A 17,637-nucleotide genomic window follows, 5' to 3' on the forward strand; every position below is an offset into this window, starting at 1 on the left:
GTGGTCGAGTGCAGGCAGGCTTCTGCACATTTCCGCACGTAAACGGACCATAAGGCTTTGCGCTAAGCTAGCTAATGCCGCTGTAGCCGCACGCTTAGCGAGGGGCCGGCGGCGTGCAGTCTTGGCCTTCCGCTGTCCTCCGGCTGAACCCAACAACCCCTCACCGCGTTCATTTACAGGCCGTCCAGCTCCCTGAACGTGGTCAGACAATCCCGGCAATGAGAAGGCAGATTTATGAAAACACCGGTTTGCTGAGGAAAGGCAAATGGATCGTAAGAAAGGTTATAAGACAGACCATCGTAAATTCTTCCGAAAAACTGTTTAAGCGACTGAAATTAATGAAACCATTTATCGCAGGCTATAGACCCCCATCCTATAGATTTTGAGTGGGTTTCATTACACATCATTTTGAGATTAAGCACACAGTAAATACTTTAGATATGTTACTACACACCTTCTGCGTGGTTAAACTTTAAAACCATTTGATATTAGTCTATAATAAGAGCAGGATCTTGTTTTCTCCAAGTTAAGCCAAACTAATATTTTTATAATAGTCACTTCCACACGACAAGAGGGGAAAAATGCTGAAATTTCCAAATATTGGTCTTGAGACTATTTAGCATGTTTTTTGCAAATTCAGCAAATTTTTGGGCTAAAAGGATATATTTCTGTGTCCCTGCAACCTTTATCTTTACTTGCTTTGTATTTGAGATTCTATAAAAATCGTCTGGTTATAGTCGTCAGACTCTGCGCTCTCCAAACCAAAGTCCCAGCAGGTGTTTCTGACTTTATTTTCTCCGTCCTCCTCACCTTATGGGACACCGGTGTGTCCCCTGATGTCCTTCCTACCCACGAAACCACCTTTATGTTTTATAGCTTCCAAGTCGAGCAGTAATAGGTTCCCCAAAATGCTGATTTTTTTTTCCCCCTCTTCGTGTTAAGCTGACGCTCAGCCACACAGAGCAATGGCTGAATTATTAATGAACTATATTTAAGTGAAAGTTTGCCCTAGAGCTGGCATTTTTATGTCTGCTTTTAAAAGCTTCGAATTGCTTTTTAGTATCGTATAGAGACAGAACTGAACATGAATATGTAGCTGTTTTAATGTAATAAAATCAGCAAATTTAATCTGAGGGCTTTCTAATCAAGCATTATATAATTTTAATCAAGCTCTGCACCAAATACAGTATGTGCTAGAATTTTAAATCCTCTACAATCATAGTACACGAGGACCCACTGCAGTCGCTATTCAGAATAATGCAGTGTGGCCGTAATGGAACTGGAACTTGTGGCTAGGGGAGGGGAGATGGACTACATCTACCAATGATAGTGAAGGGGTGGGGCTTATTATTGGCTGACAGTATTGGGGCGGGGCCAGGAAAGGAGTGCAGATGGACCACGTTTGCCAATGGCAATGCGTGAGGGGTGGGGCTTGTTATTGGTTGACGGTATTGGGGCGGGGCCAGCGAAGGAAAGGTGATGGATCAAGGCTCCCAGTCTTAGCCTTGGAGGCTCGTTTTGCTGTCTTTCGCTTTCCCACCTTCCTCCGTGATGAGCGCTTGCTGACGGGGCCTTTAAGGCTGCCCCCAGGTTGGGATCCGGCCTCTGGGACCTCCTGAGAGTGAACCTGTCTCATGGAGGAGCCCCGAGGCCGGGCAGCGGGGCGAGTGCCCAGTGTGACGCTCCCCATCCGTCTGCGTCTCGTCGTCTTGGGTGGCCGACTGGCCTCCACACCTCCCACGCCATTGCCGGCAAGTAGGCCCCTAGCGGCCGCTCGTTCCAGAACTTTCTGCACCTCCTCCTCTGGGTCCAGCTGTCGAAGCAACAAGAAGAGAATTGAAATGGTTCCAACAGTCATGTCCCCCTTTTTACTCCAGCTTTTCCGTGGGCTGTCTGGACTGGCAAGTAGAATCTCAGAGCAGTGCTGCCAGCCGTCACAAACAGAGGTTGGACCAGGTGACACCTTCATGAAGGTCAAGACTGAATCGGAGAGCATGGTTTATGCACTTGGTTATATCTGTGTCACCTGACGCCCATATAGATGAAGCTCTCCATCCAGCGGGGCAGGAAGGGGACCTTCTATGGGCCACTGTGGTCGTTTTAACATCTTCCCCAGCCTCTCTGATGGATTAAGAGGGGCAGGTGCGCAGCGCTGGAGATGGGGTTCCTGAGGTCGCCCTAGTGATGGTAATGCTCACAGGCAGAAACATGAATAAATGAGCAGGCCCTGTCTGAGCCTCGGATGGATGCCGTGTATGACTGAGCCCAACCAAATGCATGTGGCTCCTTGTTACCAGTTAAGATGGATAAGAGCAGCCCGGCCTCAAGTTGACCTGAAACAGCCCCAACCTGCCACACGTAGAATAAAAAGCAGCAAGACGCCTTCTCAGGAAACAGCAGATGCACTCAGAAGGTCAGTAAGTGAACTCCTGCTCTACATGCCCAGTGACACTAAAGACCAGTGTGGAAAACTGACGCCTCCAAGCCAGTCTGGTCTGCAGATTCTCTAGTCCTCGGGTGTAGCAATCGAAAAGAAAACGAGATCTGTGGATGAGATACGTTTGTCAGTGAGTGCCATTTCGGGCGACTTAGTGAGTTTGGGAAATGTAGCTAAAGTTCCTTTTTTTGGAGTACATGAGTGAGTGATTGAGTTGTCTAGGTCATTGGTGGCATCATCTCTGAAGAACAACAAGGCATGGACTGGGTACGTTTTGGAGATCTGCTCTTCTATGAGACGATAATCAACGAGGCACAGAAGATGATCCTCCCGTTGCTTTTTGCCTTATCTGTGCACCCAATCTCTGCATTGAAGGCATGACAGAGATTCGACCTTTACATCACGGGAAGATCTCAAAGTCTAATCCTCAGATGGAGAGGTCTTACTGTCCCCCCCCCCCAATCCCACGATGGCCCCATACCAATGACAGCAGGACCTGGGGGGGGCGGGGGTACCCACCTTAAATCAACTTTATCACAGCAGATGGCGCTAAGATGCCAAGCACCCAGGCGTCCGAGCAGCTGATATAATGGCCAAATATTTCATTTGTGACATTTCATTTGTGACATTTCATTGTGGGCACTTAGATTGCCAAGATTTTCTCCTGCCCATTTACTCTTTTTTTTCTTTTCCGAAATGGCATTTCATTTTGAGCGAGTGTAACGGACTACCCACGGCGGAGATCCTGAGATCCGTCATTCAGACACGCTGCTATAAATTGAACCATCTTATTGAAAAGGAAAGATGAGAAATCTTTGGCACTCGAGCTGAACTTGATGCCAATGTGATATATATGTATGTTCTGAGCAGAGAATCACAGCAGGAGGAGGATTAATCTTGTATGAGCGATACTCCTGGATACCCACAATGCGCACTGAAGTCCTAATAAATGTGCAGCAGTGTCCTAATTAATTAGCGCTTATGACCAAACAGATTCAAAATGGGTTAAATCAAGCGATTGCTGTAATTTCTCAGAAGATGATACTATTTATTTAGGTTCCCAAACATAGAGTGCGCCTTGTGACAATGTATTAACAATTACTCTGCATTTACTCAGCGACTGAGTAAGTAAAGGCTGATTTACTCCATTTTAAGCTTTAATTATTGGTTTCGGGTTTGCTATCACTGAGAACGGACGATGAGACTTCGGCCGCCACCCTGGTGTGACCGGGGTCATGTGACCACAGGGGCCACCGAATCAGCAGCCCTGACTCTGCCCCCAAACTGTCACAATGGGCCGGGCGATGAAGGCCTGAAAGTCTGCATAAGAATCCGTCGGTTTGTCCATTCGCATGAGCGTCACAAGCACCTTTACTTCCTGTGATTTAATACATTCTTCAAATGGTGTTTTCCTGAGAGGGAAAAAAAAATAATCAAAGAGGAAGGATCTCTTAAATTACTATGATCACTACTATGACGCTACATCCATGGAATGACAAGAAGCACGCGATCGTGATAATTAGGCACATTTGTTAAGATGTGGCTGCCTCTGTGCCGTGACAGCGCGCCCTCACCCGCCTTATCCTCCAAGCCGAGTCCCAGCTGCACTCCGCAGATAAATGTCCTGCCATAAAACGCCATGTGCTGAGATGTATAAGGGCCGCCTGAAGTAATGCACGTGCACACGGATGCAAAATTCAGGCCGTAAAGTGCATGAAAGCTAAAACATAAAAGATTAATATTATGATAAAACAGGCCTTCTCTGCAAGCACAGCGGAGAGGTCATCAGCGGAAGTGTGGACGGCTGCAGTGCACATCGTCTGCACCAAGGAGCCTGTTAAATACCAGACATAGGCATCAAAGGCTTGGCCAGTTCCCGGCAGAGCGGAGCTGTGTTGTGTGTTTGTTTGACAGGGAGCCAATCAGATTGCCTGACTCCATCTGCTGGCCAGACCTTAAGGAGGGTCTTGACCTTCTCTGACCTTCTCATCTACCTGTTCTGTACCAGGTGTGCCGAGCAGCACTGGCCAGCACGCCTGCGGCCACAGTCCACAGCTACACAGTTGCACGGCCGTGAACTTGGTAGATAACCAGGAATCGGTCTGCCGGAGTTCCATGAAGGTTTCCACAGAAACGAGTTGCCCGGCGACACTGCAGCAGAGAATAGCGTTAACTGTCACACAGCGTCTTGGCACCACGTCGACGTGACAACACTGGCTCACCCTCCCGGTATGTCACAGACCGAGCCTGAGTCACAGTAACAAATCGGGACCAGCACAGCAAAGCTGGCAGCTAATGGAATTGTGCTGTTCTTTAAAGTTTCTTTTATACAGTTTTTTTTTGTTTATGGACCTTTATTTATGAAAATCTCTCAGATATAGTTTTGGCTTGTATTAGAATAGTTTATACCGAGCCAACCGAAAGTCTCCTTATATTACTGACGACTTCATTATAAGATGATTAGCCAATCAGGTGAGAGGCACAAAGGTTTCCGCGAGAGGCCTGCTCTGTCACTGCGGAAACATCAACCCAACCCCAAGGCTCCTTATATTACTGATTACAACACGCCTTTCGCATTTATGAGGATTTAGGCACTTGACAGTAGATGAAGATAGATGGTACGAGGGTCTCATCTCCCATGCAATTACACGCTCCAGGTCCCCGGACGGCAGGGCTAAGCTGTCCCGGCATCCGGCCCGCTCCTGGACACTGGCATCCTCTCAACAAGTCTATGCCAGATCGAATAGTGCCGACCTGCCAATGGCGGACGGGTGGACCAGCTTTTCCAGTGAGGCATGGGAGCAGCAGGGACTCGCATTTAAGATGCGAGCGGAATTAGCGCCTGGATCCCCGTGAATCTTCGCTTTGAAGGAAAAGAGGCTGCTGAGGACTAAAAAACGCGGGAGGTCCTTCAGAGACTTTTAAGCTTCCACAGGACTCTTGCAGAAAGGAAAACCAAAGACACACACATAGCCCACGTTCGGGGGTGGTTATCGGATTTCTTTAGGGTAGCCATAATTCATACAGAGAAGCCAACTTTATCATTAGCCAATGATATGTCTTTAAATGGTGATTGACAGCGGAAGGGCACTCCAGGGGCCAATCAGCTTCCATGTGCTCCTGTGGCCCCGCCCCTCTGTATATCCTTGCATGTAAGGCTTCGGAGCCTAAGCACAGGTTTTGGGTCACTGCCTAAATCAGCGTTCTGTGTCAGAAGGCGCTGGTTGTCCTTTTTCTGCTGACGACAGTGACGAAGGTCCTCATGCAGTAAATCAAGTAAAATCTGCACACTGTCCAGTATCGTCTCAATAAGCAATGACGTAATAGCATTGGGCACATCAGTACGCTCACCTCCATGGTAAGCCAGGCTACAAAGCAGCCATTACTGTCCTCGGAGGGACTTGTCCTGAAGAAGGGGTCATCAGCACCCCCCCCTGGGGACATGCTGATGGAAGACAGTGCCAGGGGCTTCACCCTGTCAGGGAAACATGGCTAGGTCAGTCTGGACCACTTAGGGACGTATTTTGAGATCGTTCACGGGATGCACTGAAGATACATGGAGACAGGAGGGCGGAGCAGAAACTCTGGTCACTGTGAAGGGAGCAAAAGTAGCAAGAAGTGGAAAGAGCTCAATGGGGGTGGGAGTGATGGGGGGTGGGAGTGATGGGGGGTGTGAGGAGGCAGAGAGAGGAGTAGGGGCAGCTCCAGGCAAAGGCAGCACCAACAACTGCTGATCATCCTACAAAATATGATGTTTTTTGTTGTTGGTGGCGCAGATGATTCGTGCAAAAACATACAGTATGAGTGTCTGCATGTGGACCATCTCGGAGGACATGTTGCGTTAGATACAGGTCGCTTGTGATTTAATGTGAACCGTCAAGACAGGCAAATCTGATCCGAGCAAAAAGCAGACAGAATTAGACAATGAGGCTTATAATGTGAACGCAGCCTAAGGAGCCCGGCGTATTTATGATGTCAGCTCCGAACTCAGGGAGAGATTACAGCCGGCCCGACCTCACAGCCACACTCTCCGGTCATCTAACGGCAAATCTGAAGGTCCTACAGGAAATCAAATCCATTTTCAGATTCTCATTTTAGTAGAACAGTAACAGAATTCTCCACAACGGTCTTTCTCCTATCCACTTGATACACCCCCATTCTACTTCTCATTTACCGCTAATTCACTCTTGTCGATTAGGTGGTTCTGATCACTTTTTCATAAAAGCGTAACCCTAGAAGACTCCCCCTATAAGTTCTTCAGCTTTCCAATCATCCGCTCGTTGGCTTCCTGCCGTGGGTCAGTGGCGCCTGTGGATGAAGGGCGTGGAGGACGGACTGGTCACTGCTCACCTGAACGGTTGGTGCCTGGCCCCTCCCCCCAGCTTCAGGGCCCTCTCCACCACGTCCTCGTTCTCCTCCCTCCGCACGGAGCATGTGCAGTACACCACCTCCCGCACCTTGGGCACTGCAGGGGCCAACAGCTGGCCGTAAGACACGCTGAAAAACCGCGGACGTCTGACATTTTCAGTGCTGATTCCCCCCCCCCCCGTAGGAGCAGGGTCGGCGTCCCCGGCACAGCGGGGACACACCAGCGCCATCTGGTACCAGGATTCCTACTCTGCTGCACCGAATCCTCCTGGCTTCACAGAGCACCGGTACCATATTGTTGAAAGACCCGTCAGCCATCTTGGAGAATACCGGTACAGACAAGTCAGAATGTGTGCTTCAGGTTTTATTAATGCATCCCAAACATGGGCTGCTGTGATCCATTTTCAGTAGCATATCTGGAGGAAAAAGCTGCAAAACCTCCTCTTGAACCTCCTTCAGTGTCAGCAAGAAAAGGTAGTAAAAGAGGAAAAATCCAACCAATGGATTTTCACGTACTTATCAGTCCCTTGTGTGAGTGGAAGACGTAAAGTTTATTCTGGCAATTGAGCACAGCGTAATAAAGAAGGACGACACAATTATAACCTGCTATCGCTGCTATGGGGATTTAAATCAAACACGCCCATGCACAATCGGGGCCCAATCTGTACAAGTCGCACATGTATCAGATCGGTTGACGGTAAATAAATAAGCACGGTGCACACGCAGTAACTCTTACCTCCATTTTCCACTTATATATAATCATTGTGATTGTAGTGATTTCATTCCCATTCGAATTGTAATGACACAATAATGTGGAATGACTACCACCAGCATACTAAAAACATACACTAGATTGCAACTGGACAAATGCTCCCTCGGATGATGATGACTATAAGGTTACCTGCACTCACAGACTACAATGCTGTTTGCGTTAGCATTGGGGACCACACCGTACTAGCTGGACGCTAACTAGCTGGTTAATGCTACGCTAATGCTAATGCTATTCATGCTAGCATTGCGTGCCACACTACCCCAGACGGATGCTAACTTGTTCTGGTTAAGGTAATGGTACGCTCATGCTAAAGTGCTTTCCACATTAGCACCGGGAGCCGTACTGTCCAAGTCGGACGCTAACTTGTCTTGCTTATGATAATGGTATGCTAATGCTGAAATGCTATTTCTGTTAGCATCTGGAGCCACACCATCTCAGCTGGACAAGCAATAGCGGAACCAGAAATCATAGTGTGGTTGGGCTGGCAGAAAATCAGGTGGGCCGGTCCCATAATAATTCACTTGCCGACAAAATCACACTGCATACTTTCCAGCTACTTTTCCTCCGACTGATCTGACCACGCACACATGCCTGTCAGACACAGAGATCACTCGCTATGAACGATGCACGGGTGGGTCTGTGTTCTATCTGGTTGGGCCCAGGACCAGCTTGGCCCACCCATGCCGTCGCAGTAGATGCTACCTCGACCTGCTTATGCTAATGGCATGCTAATGCTGTGCTAAAACAAAGATAATCAATCTTAGGGGCCTCAAGACCCCAATTGAAAAACATTCTGGGGCTTCACTAATCTTCACTAAGTCATTAAAATCATATTTTCCTCTCTGACTGTTAAGACACTAAACACCCAAAAATGTAATATTCAGAAGGAAGCGCCATTATTTATAACCTTATCTACAGTTTATGTGTAGTTATGATTAATGCAGACGTCTGAGTGATTTCCCAGGCCTCGTGATAAAAAGTGCCAGGTTCAGGAGGATCACGCTTCGCTGGCGTCGCTGGAAACATGCTGGTGGGGGGGGGGGGTGAGTCCCCCCACCAGCTAGCCCCCCCCCCACCGACCTCACCGCGGCATCAATCCGCGCTCCGCCCGCGGGTATTAATAAAGCCTAAACTAGGCCAAGGCATCGCATATCTGAGGCGGGGGGGGTGTGGAGCAGGGGGAAACTCCATTAGCCTCCAGCTGCCGCAACGGGGAGGCAACGCTCCTCAATCCGGGGATGCCGACCTGGCGGTAACACCTGTCCGCTTTAGCCACTGGGGTGTCTTTGCTGGTGACTGACCTTGGCGATCCCACGGGCCGCTTGGCCCGGAACCCCGCTCGCCAGCCCGTTAGCCTGCTCACGAACAGGCCAGGATTACATGCTGTTGCATTACTTTTCTAATTAAGATTAAGATGTACTTTATTGATCTGCAGTATGACTCACCCTGCCTTAAATAGTGCGTAACTTCGTGATTGCTTTCTTAAATCATTTATTAAGACCATCTTTCTCTGCGCTAACCATAATGTCATATGACTGGAAGCCACACCCCTCCTGGGAGCTGACGGTTCCCTCACCGGTGGAGGACTGGGTAAAACTCACAGTAAAACTCACAGTAACACCGACACATCGGACTGGGGAGTTCTAAACCCCCCACTTAATCCACTGCACTTCTCAGATGATCACATGATCCCATTCTCCTCCCACCTTGGCCACCAGGGGGCACCTTCCAGAGCCTCCTGCCTGACTGCCCGTGAAAGGAGAGGCAGTGCTGGGTTTTAATTGCAATTGCCAGCCTGTCTCTATTATTGATGGTAAATGGTTTACTGCTGAAAGATTTATAATGGCACAGCATCAAGATAACCGAGATATTAATCCAATATAAATCCACTGCTCTTTAAATTCTGTCAGTCGTTTACTTTTAGGTTTAATCTCAGTCTTTGTCATACCCGCTCCTGTCACCACAAGAGTCTGACAGCTGAGAAGACCACCCGTGTTAATCATGTCCTGAACCTGGATGTGTCGGAAGACCCCAGGGTGCATGATTACCGACGCAGAACCCCGTCGCGGTCAGACAGCCGCAGCACGCATCGTCAATGCAAACCTACAGGCTGCAGTCCCCCTGTCCCGAGTGGGTGGAGGCAGAAAGGACTGCCTCCAAAGCGGGAAAATGCCGGCAGGGAGTCTGCCTCGAGCCTCGAGCCTCGAGCCTCGGTCCCCGAGCTCCTCACTGCTGGCACAGTCATCATCGATTCTTGGCTAATGAGCACCTGGGGAAAGCGTGGAAATGCTGCATCTGCCTGTCATAAAACACGAGCGGCACACTCAAAGGCGCCCGCTGAGGCTGAACGGGATTCGGGCATTATGGGTAATCTTTGGTTTTTTTTCACTGCACTTGCAGTTTTCCGGGGGCGATTTCCACGCGCTCACCCGTCTCGCACATTCCCCTGCAGGCGAGGAGCGTGGACGTCAGCTGTGGATGTGCCATACTTACTGACGCTTTAGTGGAATTCTCTGCAGCCCTGGATAAAAGCGTCGGCTAGGAGACTGAGTACAGACCTCAGTCTTACACAAGGAATACTCTAACCTGCAGTGTCATTCATGAGGATTATGCAGCATCACTAGGAAGCTCTCTGGGTTGGTTATAATTGCTTCTATCACTGACATGATAATGATTAACATATTCTAGAGCTACAATAAAATAAGCTGGTCAGTATAGCCCCTCCTCCCCAAGACTTACACATCATGGCGTGAGTAAGGTACTGCGTCTGTCTGTCTTCCAGGTCGGCAAGCTTTTGTGAGGAGAGTGAACCGCGGGAGAAGCCTGGTAGAAGGTCCAAGTCTGAAAGCCAAGAAGGACAGTGGTCAGCTCCTGGTTCCGATGGCCGGCCACACAGCTGCGGCGGCCGCCCACTGGAACGCGCATTTTTATATAGCGCCTTTCACAACAGTGACTCACAACAGGGAAGAGGGAAAGAAAGGATGCCAGATGACAACAGAGGAGAGAAACCAAGTAGAGACGGAAGAAAAAATTCTGGGAGTCCAAGGTCAACTCCCCCCCCCCCCCCACACACAGGCAGGCTAACAGAGGAAACCACCCTGATTTAATAAAAACAAGGTATATAAACTGTGGCTGAATGGAATAAGTTTCTGTTCTGATATGTGACTTGTCCAATGCATCAAAGTGATCTGCCTTCACCACAGAACAGATGTTTGTGTGACACATGTGATGGTGTCTAGTGTGTCTGGTGATTGGGGGCACACCGTGGATTCCAGGCCATCCACTGGGGGCACACAGTGAGTTTCAAGGCACCCAATGGGGGCTTAGTTTGAGTTCCAGCACACCCAATGGGGGCATAGAACGGGTGTCAGGGCACCCAATGGGGGCATAGAGCAGATTTCAGGGCACCCAATGGGGGCATAGAGCAGATTTCAGGGCACCCAATGGGTGCATAGAGCGGGTTTCAGGGACACACTGGCTAAACCCTATGAACCTGGAGACGTGGGCAGTTCTAGCAGGTCTTAGGTTCCCGTGGTCTTAGGTACCTCCACTCTCGGCCAGGAGGAACTGCACAGGATCGCTGACCCCAGAGGCAGAGCAGGGAGGCATTAGCAGGATGACCTGGACTCTGTACAGCAGCATGTCGCTCGGCTCCAGCTCCGTGAAGAGCTCCGGGAGAAGTCTCACATCTGCGGGGGATTCCATTTATTTCTGTATAGTGCCTTTCGCAACTCGCCAAGAGTGTGTAGCAACTCATTATTACATCATTTATACAGAATGGTGCATAAAACAGGAAAGAGAGAGAGAGAGAGAAAGAAATAAACAGAAGAGAGGAACCGAAAATAAACTCTGGGTTTGCAAGGTCAACCAGCTGCCCAAGTCCCCCCCAAGCCACGAAACGACTGCGTGAAAACCCAGAGTGACTTTACGGAGCGTTCCGGAAATGCGGCGCTCGTCAGCAGCACAGCCGCGAGGTGGGTACGTCTAAAAACGTAAAGTCGTCACCTGATCGTCTTCATCACGCCCCCGTGTCACTGAGAGCGGAGACGGCGCCATCACGCGTTATTGATGCCGCTTACATAAAAACCAAACGCGTTTATCTCTGACTTCACTATGATAGATTACCATAATTGCACAGGAAACACTGATCCGAATCTTTTTTTTTCCCACATAAATATATAAAAGTCCCAGCGATGGGCTGGTGCCCCATCCTGGCTTGTTTGCTGTCTTGCATCAGTCCCCCCAGGACCCCCATCTGTATATTGGATGGATGGATGGATGGATATACAAAAGTCCATAAAATAGAGTCAGAAAGGCTTTCCTTAAAGGAAATCTTTGCAGATTATAAATAAATTGTGAACAATAAAATTAAAAGTTAACATCGAACTGTCTTTCCATCCACCTGCTTATCTAATATCCGGTCTCGGTGACATTAAAGTATATCAAAAACAGTTTTATGGCAACAGAGAACAGCAGAGATTAGAGAATCATGGACAGACTCCTAGTAGTAGAAAAACTATCCACTGTTACTAGAATACCAGTTCGTCTCGGAGACAGAGAGGCGATTTCCTTCACAATAGGGTAGTGTAGTATAATAAATACACATTATAAATTACAAAATATGAATTAATTACGCAATACACAGGCACGAGGAGGGCAGCCCCATGTTGAAGGACCCCTCACGTACTTCTGCAGCCCATGTCGGACAGGCAGCGCTGGAGCTCCCCTCTCTGTGGCCCCATGTGGCTGGCCCTGCAGATGTAGACGTGGGCGGAGTGCGACGCGGCGAGGGCGGCGGCGTGGGCGATGCTCGAGGCTGACAGGGCGCCGGCCAGCAGCAGGTTACTCCCTTTGGCCAGCAGGGGGCTCATGCATTTCAGGGCCAAAGTGCGACACTTATCCTAGGAAGTCAGGTAAGATTCACACGTCGAACCAGGTAAATACAATAAAATGTGTAAAGACATAAAAACAAAAACTAGAGTAAGTTTTCACAATAGCTTACTGCCACAGCATTATCCTCTCCTCGATCTTCTGTAGTCTATCTCCATTCGTTTCTTTTTTTTTTCCATGTGGCATTATGCGGTGAGGAGGATTGTGGGAGAAACTGTAATCCCGGCTAATATTACCCACACCGTGTCCCCGGTACTCAGGTCAGCGGTTCACACTTTGAAGGGGGCGTATTGAGAGTACGCTCAGCATTAAATCGCCGGAGGGTGTGAACGCACTGCTAAGATTAACTCACACGCCACGAACCGGCCTACATGTGAAGACCAGCAGACCCCAATGAAACATGACCGTCAGCATTTTGGGTGTTATTTAGAACAGAACTCAGGAATCATGGGAAAACACCAGGAATACCTGTTAGGGGGTGTCTTGGCACCTCGCCATTAAAGATGAAGTGAGCATATGCTTTGCATGTTTAGCTAGATCTTCGTGCTCCCATGAGGCAGTGGGGCAGGTAACCATGGAGATAATGGAAAAATGCTTGTGATATCTGTCTCTCTGGGCTTTTGTCTAGCTGTGATGGATTTTATAGACCACCTCTCAATTCTCACCTACCACCAGAGAAAACGCAGCCCCTTCTGGGGTCGGCCCAACCCTTTTTAGGACCCTAAGCGAAATATAATTAGCCTAGTCGTCATTTGTCGTCTTCCTTCCCATTCTGACAGGCTGATCAGTTTGTGAGGGTGACCCCTGGTGGCCGCTGGGCCCTTTACAGCTGCTTAGTGCTGTCGCTGACCTGAACGAGGAGCCGCCGGTGGATGAAAAGCGGTGAGCCGTAGAGGCGACCTCTGAGGCGGGAAGGGAAGGCGAGCAGGTCCCGGCAGTGCGGGTCCCGGCAGAAGGCAGCCCCCTGCAGCTGCTCGAGGCCGTTCACCTCAGAAAAGCCCCCCGCCTCCAGAGCACTGTAGACGTCCTCGAGGCTGGGAGGACGAACAGCAGAGTAGGGCACAGCTGACGTCGCAATTTTTTAACACTTTCTTGAAGGTTAACATTATACTGCAAAAATAACACTATAATCCCAAACCTGCCTGGTATTGCAAATTTATTAGGAATAAAACCATGCAAAAAGAACTGCACAGCTTTATAGGAGGCTGAGCTTGATTCATGAAAGAGGATGAGGTCACACGGTGGTCCTGTGTGACCTCATCAAAATGAAATATGAGGTCACAGTCTGTTGTGATTCGCTGGATATTAAGGCTCCTCAATGAGCACATCTGAATCCTCCTGCAGGTGACCAATAGAGTAAAGCTCACGTTTGCATGGAATAATGAGACAAAATAACACCAGAAACACGTCATCATTTGCTATCCTCAGTGCCAGAACGTCTTTTAAGTGTCGTGAGAAGGAACGGCAACTTTACAGTGGTGAATGCTTTACTGTCCCAACTTTTTGGGGTTGTAGACCAGGGTTTCTCAACCACTGGTTGAGACCATGGATTTATACTGTATTAGCTGAACACAGTTTGGTCCGGTATGAACTGTCACACGTACCCAATTGCCAGCCGGAAAAAAATTGCCGAAGGCCCACCCTCCTGTCGGCAAGAATACCCCAAGAGGGAAAAAACTGGCTGTTGTCCTGGGATAAGCTGAGAATCTCTACAATAGATCCAGCCAAGCTGAACTGGAAGCAGGGGATGTACAACAAATCAACCACTGCTTGTCTCTTCTTCTGGCTTCTGTCCAGGTCCTGCAGTCTCGGTCGTTTCCTGAAACGATGGCAGATAAAGCCTCCATCCTCGGTAAGGCCAGCCGGCTGCTGCGGCACGGAGGACATCCGGACAGAGTCGCAGGGTGATCTGACTAAACATTCAGGACTGAGGGCTGCCATTATGGGGAAAATGGCTTGGGAGTTGGCAGGCATACGGTTATGCTAAACAGCTTTTATAGATCCCTGTCCAAGGTACTCGAGTAGCAAATTTAGTGACAGATGAACAGATTCATAGGACTTCTTGGGGTTTAAAGACAGAGACAGACCACCCTAGGGCCTCATCAAAGGGTGGTGAGAGGTTCATGTAAATTTTTGAGTTATGAGGTCTATGTATTATGTACCAAAAGTGAGGTACATGGATAGTGCCCTGTGGATGGTCTTTGTTAACTGCCAGAATCATGGCGGCACTATGCAGTGATCGCAGTGGAGGCCAGGATGGTCAGGAGCTCACCAGGTTTTCAGGCTGTTGACCCAGGCAAACAGGGGCAGGGAAGAGGCACGTTCCCGGCGCTTCCTCACAGACTCCGGCAGGACGGCGTCGATGGAGAGAAGGCCACTTCTAATCCGGCAGCGGGCCAGCGAGGCCGCCAGTTTGGTCCTGGAACTTTGGGTAGAGTTGGTGGGGGGGGGGGGAGATTATGACAGATACCAGAAAGGAGGGAAGCAGAGATTAGGTGCTGGGCTGACAGACCCCCATACCCAACTGACATCTCGCCTGCCGACAGTGACTTATCTGCAGCAACGACACAATCGTCACCGTCACCTTTAACAGCGACAGAAACAATAACAGCACACTGGACCCATTTGGGCTTAAAGACAGTCAGTTGGAAAAAAAAGGTTTAAAAATATGAAATGAAATTATCTAAATGAAATGATAAAATGAAACTACATTTAAAAAATGAAATGGTGCTTTAATTGCCATTTGCACAAACACGGGTACAGATACAGTGGAATTCTTCTTTGTGCATATGCCATCACGCTTACTTTTGAGTTGTAACACACATACAGTTGAGAGTAAAGGTTGCGGTCTGAGTGCAGGGTCCGATAATTTATCTAGTGCCCCTGAAGCACAACAAGAAACAAAAAACAGTAAATTGATCAGGTACTGCGGTACGGACCTGTTCAGATACCTCTCCATCTCTACCACGTCGGCCAGCCGCTCCACTGGGTCAGAACTGGGTCGCTTCCGGGGGATGAACTTAATGTCCTGGAGGTCGTACAGCATCACCATGGCAAGGCTCATCGTGTCTGCAGACTATGGGGACAAGGACACACAGCCAGACGGAGTCACATGGCATACAGGGGGTTAAAGGCAAGGAGAGGGGCAGCCAATGAAAGGATGGCATCCGTCCTGCACCCACAACCAAGGAACTTCTGAGGCCACGTCAGAAATCCATAAAGATGCCCAGCATGTGGGAGATGATCCTTCAACCCTTCTAAGGAAGTTCCCTTAGTGCCAGGTGCTAACTGAATAGCGTTCCGCTAAAACCTGCACTGTGAAAAGGACCCTTCATACATTCTGATACACACAGATCAGACATCCACAAAGTGCGACCTATAAGCGCTACGTATGTAGCAGAGAGAGCTGCCCCTCTCTCATCTCCTTCACAAGCTTCCTCAAAGTCTCTATTCTTGCTTCCTCATCGGAACTCTCACCCGCGTGTCTGTCGCTGCGTGTTTTTGCACAACTCCTGTCTCGACACACTTTTCGGTTTGAATTCAATGTTATCCTGCACTGTTTTGCATTTAAGCATAATTGAATTCAAACAGAGCACGGGGATGAACACCTACCAAACAGGGATTAAACCGAACGGTAAATATGTATGAAAGCTAAAGAGCAGAACATTGGTTAGATGTTTGGCTTATCCTGTGTGTTTTTACAGAAGGATAATGGATGTTCAAGAGTCATCACTGTGGATTTGTGTCACTTTGATTAATCTGGCTCCATCGAGATTAAATAAAGCACAAAGTGGTTCGCAAAGACCGTTCATCAACATGACCTTCAAATCTAATATTAAGACCCGATGACCTAACAACTTTGCCATGTGGTCAGGGCTGCCACTAGAGATTTTGGGCCCCACAAACCCAGGAAAATCCAATTATGTTCCAAATTTTTCTTAGGGCTCGTCGCTGGCACTTGGAATTGTTCTGATCCCACCCTCCATACGATGTACCGGCTTATGGTTACTCTACAACAGAGGTTCTCAAAGTCCGGATAAGAACCAAACCACAAGTTAATTCGGATCTTGCCGATAATATACCTTGATATATGATTAATTTAAAAAGGCTTAACGTGATTTGAAGTAAAAAAAAATACAATGTAGAACCATCAAATTTACACATAGCTCATCATAACCCCCTCCCCCATCACAAAAAAAATTAGCAAGCATTGCAAAGTTCCCATTTTTGTTACATATTGATGTCTATTTTGATGGCTAGTTTGTTAATTCATGTTCATGAAAGTTCATGAAATGCTGTTTTGTTATTGAAAATTTGTTCCGGACCTCTGACTTTGAACAAAAATCTAATGCAGACCTTTGATGAAAAAGGTTGAGAAACCCTTCTCAACAACCCAAAATCATAAAGGGAACAGAATCGAAAGCTACTTGGTGACTATGTCTAAGATCTGAGGAATCCTGAAATGCTGAAGTTCTGAGATGCCGATCAAAAAGAAAACCTCAAGTGGTCAAAGCAAAACTGATTCACCGAACTGGATTTCCTGTTTGTAATTCGCTTTGGGGGAAATAAGGGTGTATGAAAAGCTAAGGGCTTAATACATCTAACATGCAAGACGAAGATCCGCAAACACATGTGCGAAGTTGTGAACTGTTTTTTTATGGCACAAAATTCTGCACCCCCACCCAATTCTCGTTGCATTTTCTAGGCTAAAGCATTAGAGCTTAGCACTCACAATGGTGTGGGAGAGGCTGCTGTCAATCATGGTGTCTTCAAGAAGCTCGTGATCTGAAATCAGCATCAAAGCAGTTTTCAGGAGAGTCATTATGTAAGAATATTGGACAATGATGAAGATTTTAGGATTAATTCAGCGCGATAGACAAAACAAAAAAATCCATAAGGCACGCAGGAAACAACCTTTAACAACCCTTGAGCTTTGGTAGAGAAGACCTTGGACAAATTCCCAGCTGACCTGCGTGTTCAATAGCAGCCTAGCCTTCCTCTCACAATACTGAATGTTCATTTTTCTAACCTGGAATTAAGATGTTCTTAAATGCACAATACTAAGAAATACAGTGTGTGGTCTTACTAGTAACAGTTTACATTAACTGCACCTTCATAATGCATTCATAGATCATTCATAAGCAGCATTTAAGTATACCTTAACATCCTA

The 17,637-nt window shown here is 48.1% G+C and overlaps 1 protein-coding gene across 1 annotated transcript; it reads right to left on the reverse strand.

The window, feature by feature from the left end:
* Positions 1-1,180: 1,180 nt before the first annotated feature.
* On the reverse strand, positions 1,181-17,252 carry LOC111853070 (putative methyltransferase NSUN7). Its single transcript, XM_023829588.2, has 10 exons — positions 17,200-17,252; positions 15,407-15,543; positions 14,740-14,892; positions 13,318-13,501; positions 12,265-12,478; positions 11,123-11,266; positions 10,317-10,418; positions 6,788-6,902; positions 5,789-5,912; positions 1,181-1,813 (listed from the first exon to the last, which is right to left on the reverse strand). Exons 1-10 carry the CDS (start codon positions 17,227-17,229, stop codon positions 1,436-1,438), a joined length of 1,581 nt encoding a protein of 526 aa, XP_023685356.2. The 5' UTR covers positions 17,230-17,252; the 3' UTR covers positions 1,181-1,435.
* Between the last annotated feature and the right edge of the window lie 385 nt (positions 17,253-17,637).

Source organism: Paramormyrops kingsleyae, chromosome 25 (assembly GCF_048594095.1).
Source record: "Paramormyrops kingsleyae isolate MSU_618 chromosome 25, PKINGS_0.4, whole genome shotgun sequence".
Lineage (NCBI taxonomy): Eukaryota > Metazoa > Chordata > Actinopteri > Osteoglossiformes > Mormyridae > Paramormyrops > Paramormyrops kingsleyae.

Coding starts and splice junctions, on each gene's coding strand:
- LOC111853070 (XM_023829588.2), bottom strand. CDS start 17,229: ATGATTGACAGCAGCCTCTCCCACACCATT. Junction 14,893..15,406: donor ATGGAGAGGTATCTGAACAG/GTCCGTACCGCA, acceptor CTCTACCCAAAG/TTCCAGGACCAAACTGGCGG. Junction 12,479..13,317: donor ACCGGCGGCTCCTCGTTCAG/GTCAGCGACAGC, acceptor CTGACTTCCTAG/GATAAGTGTCGCACTTTGGC.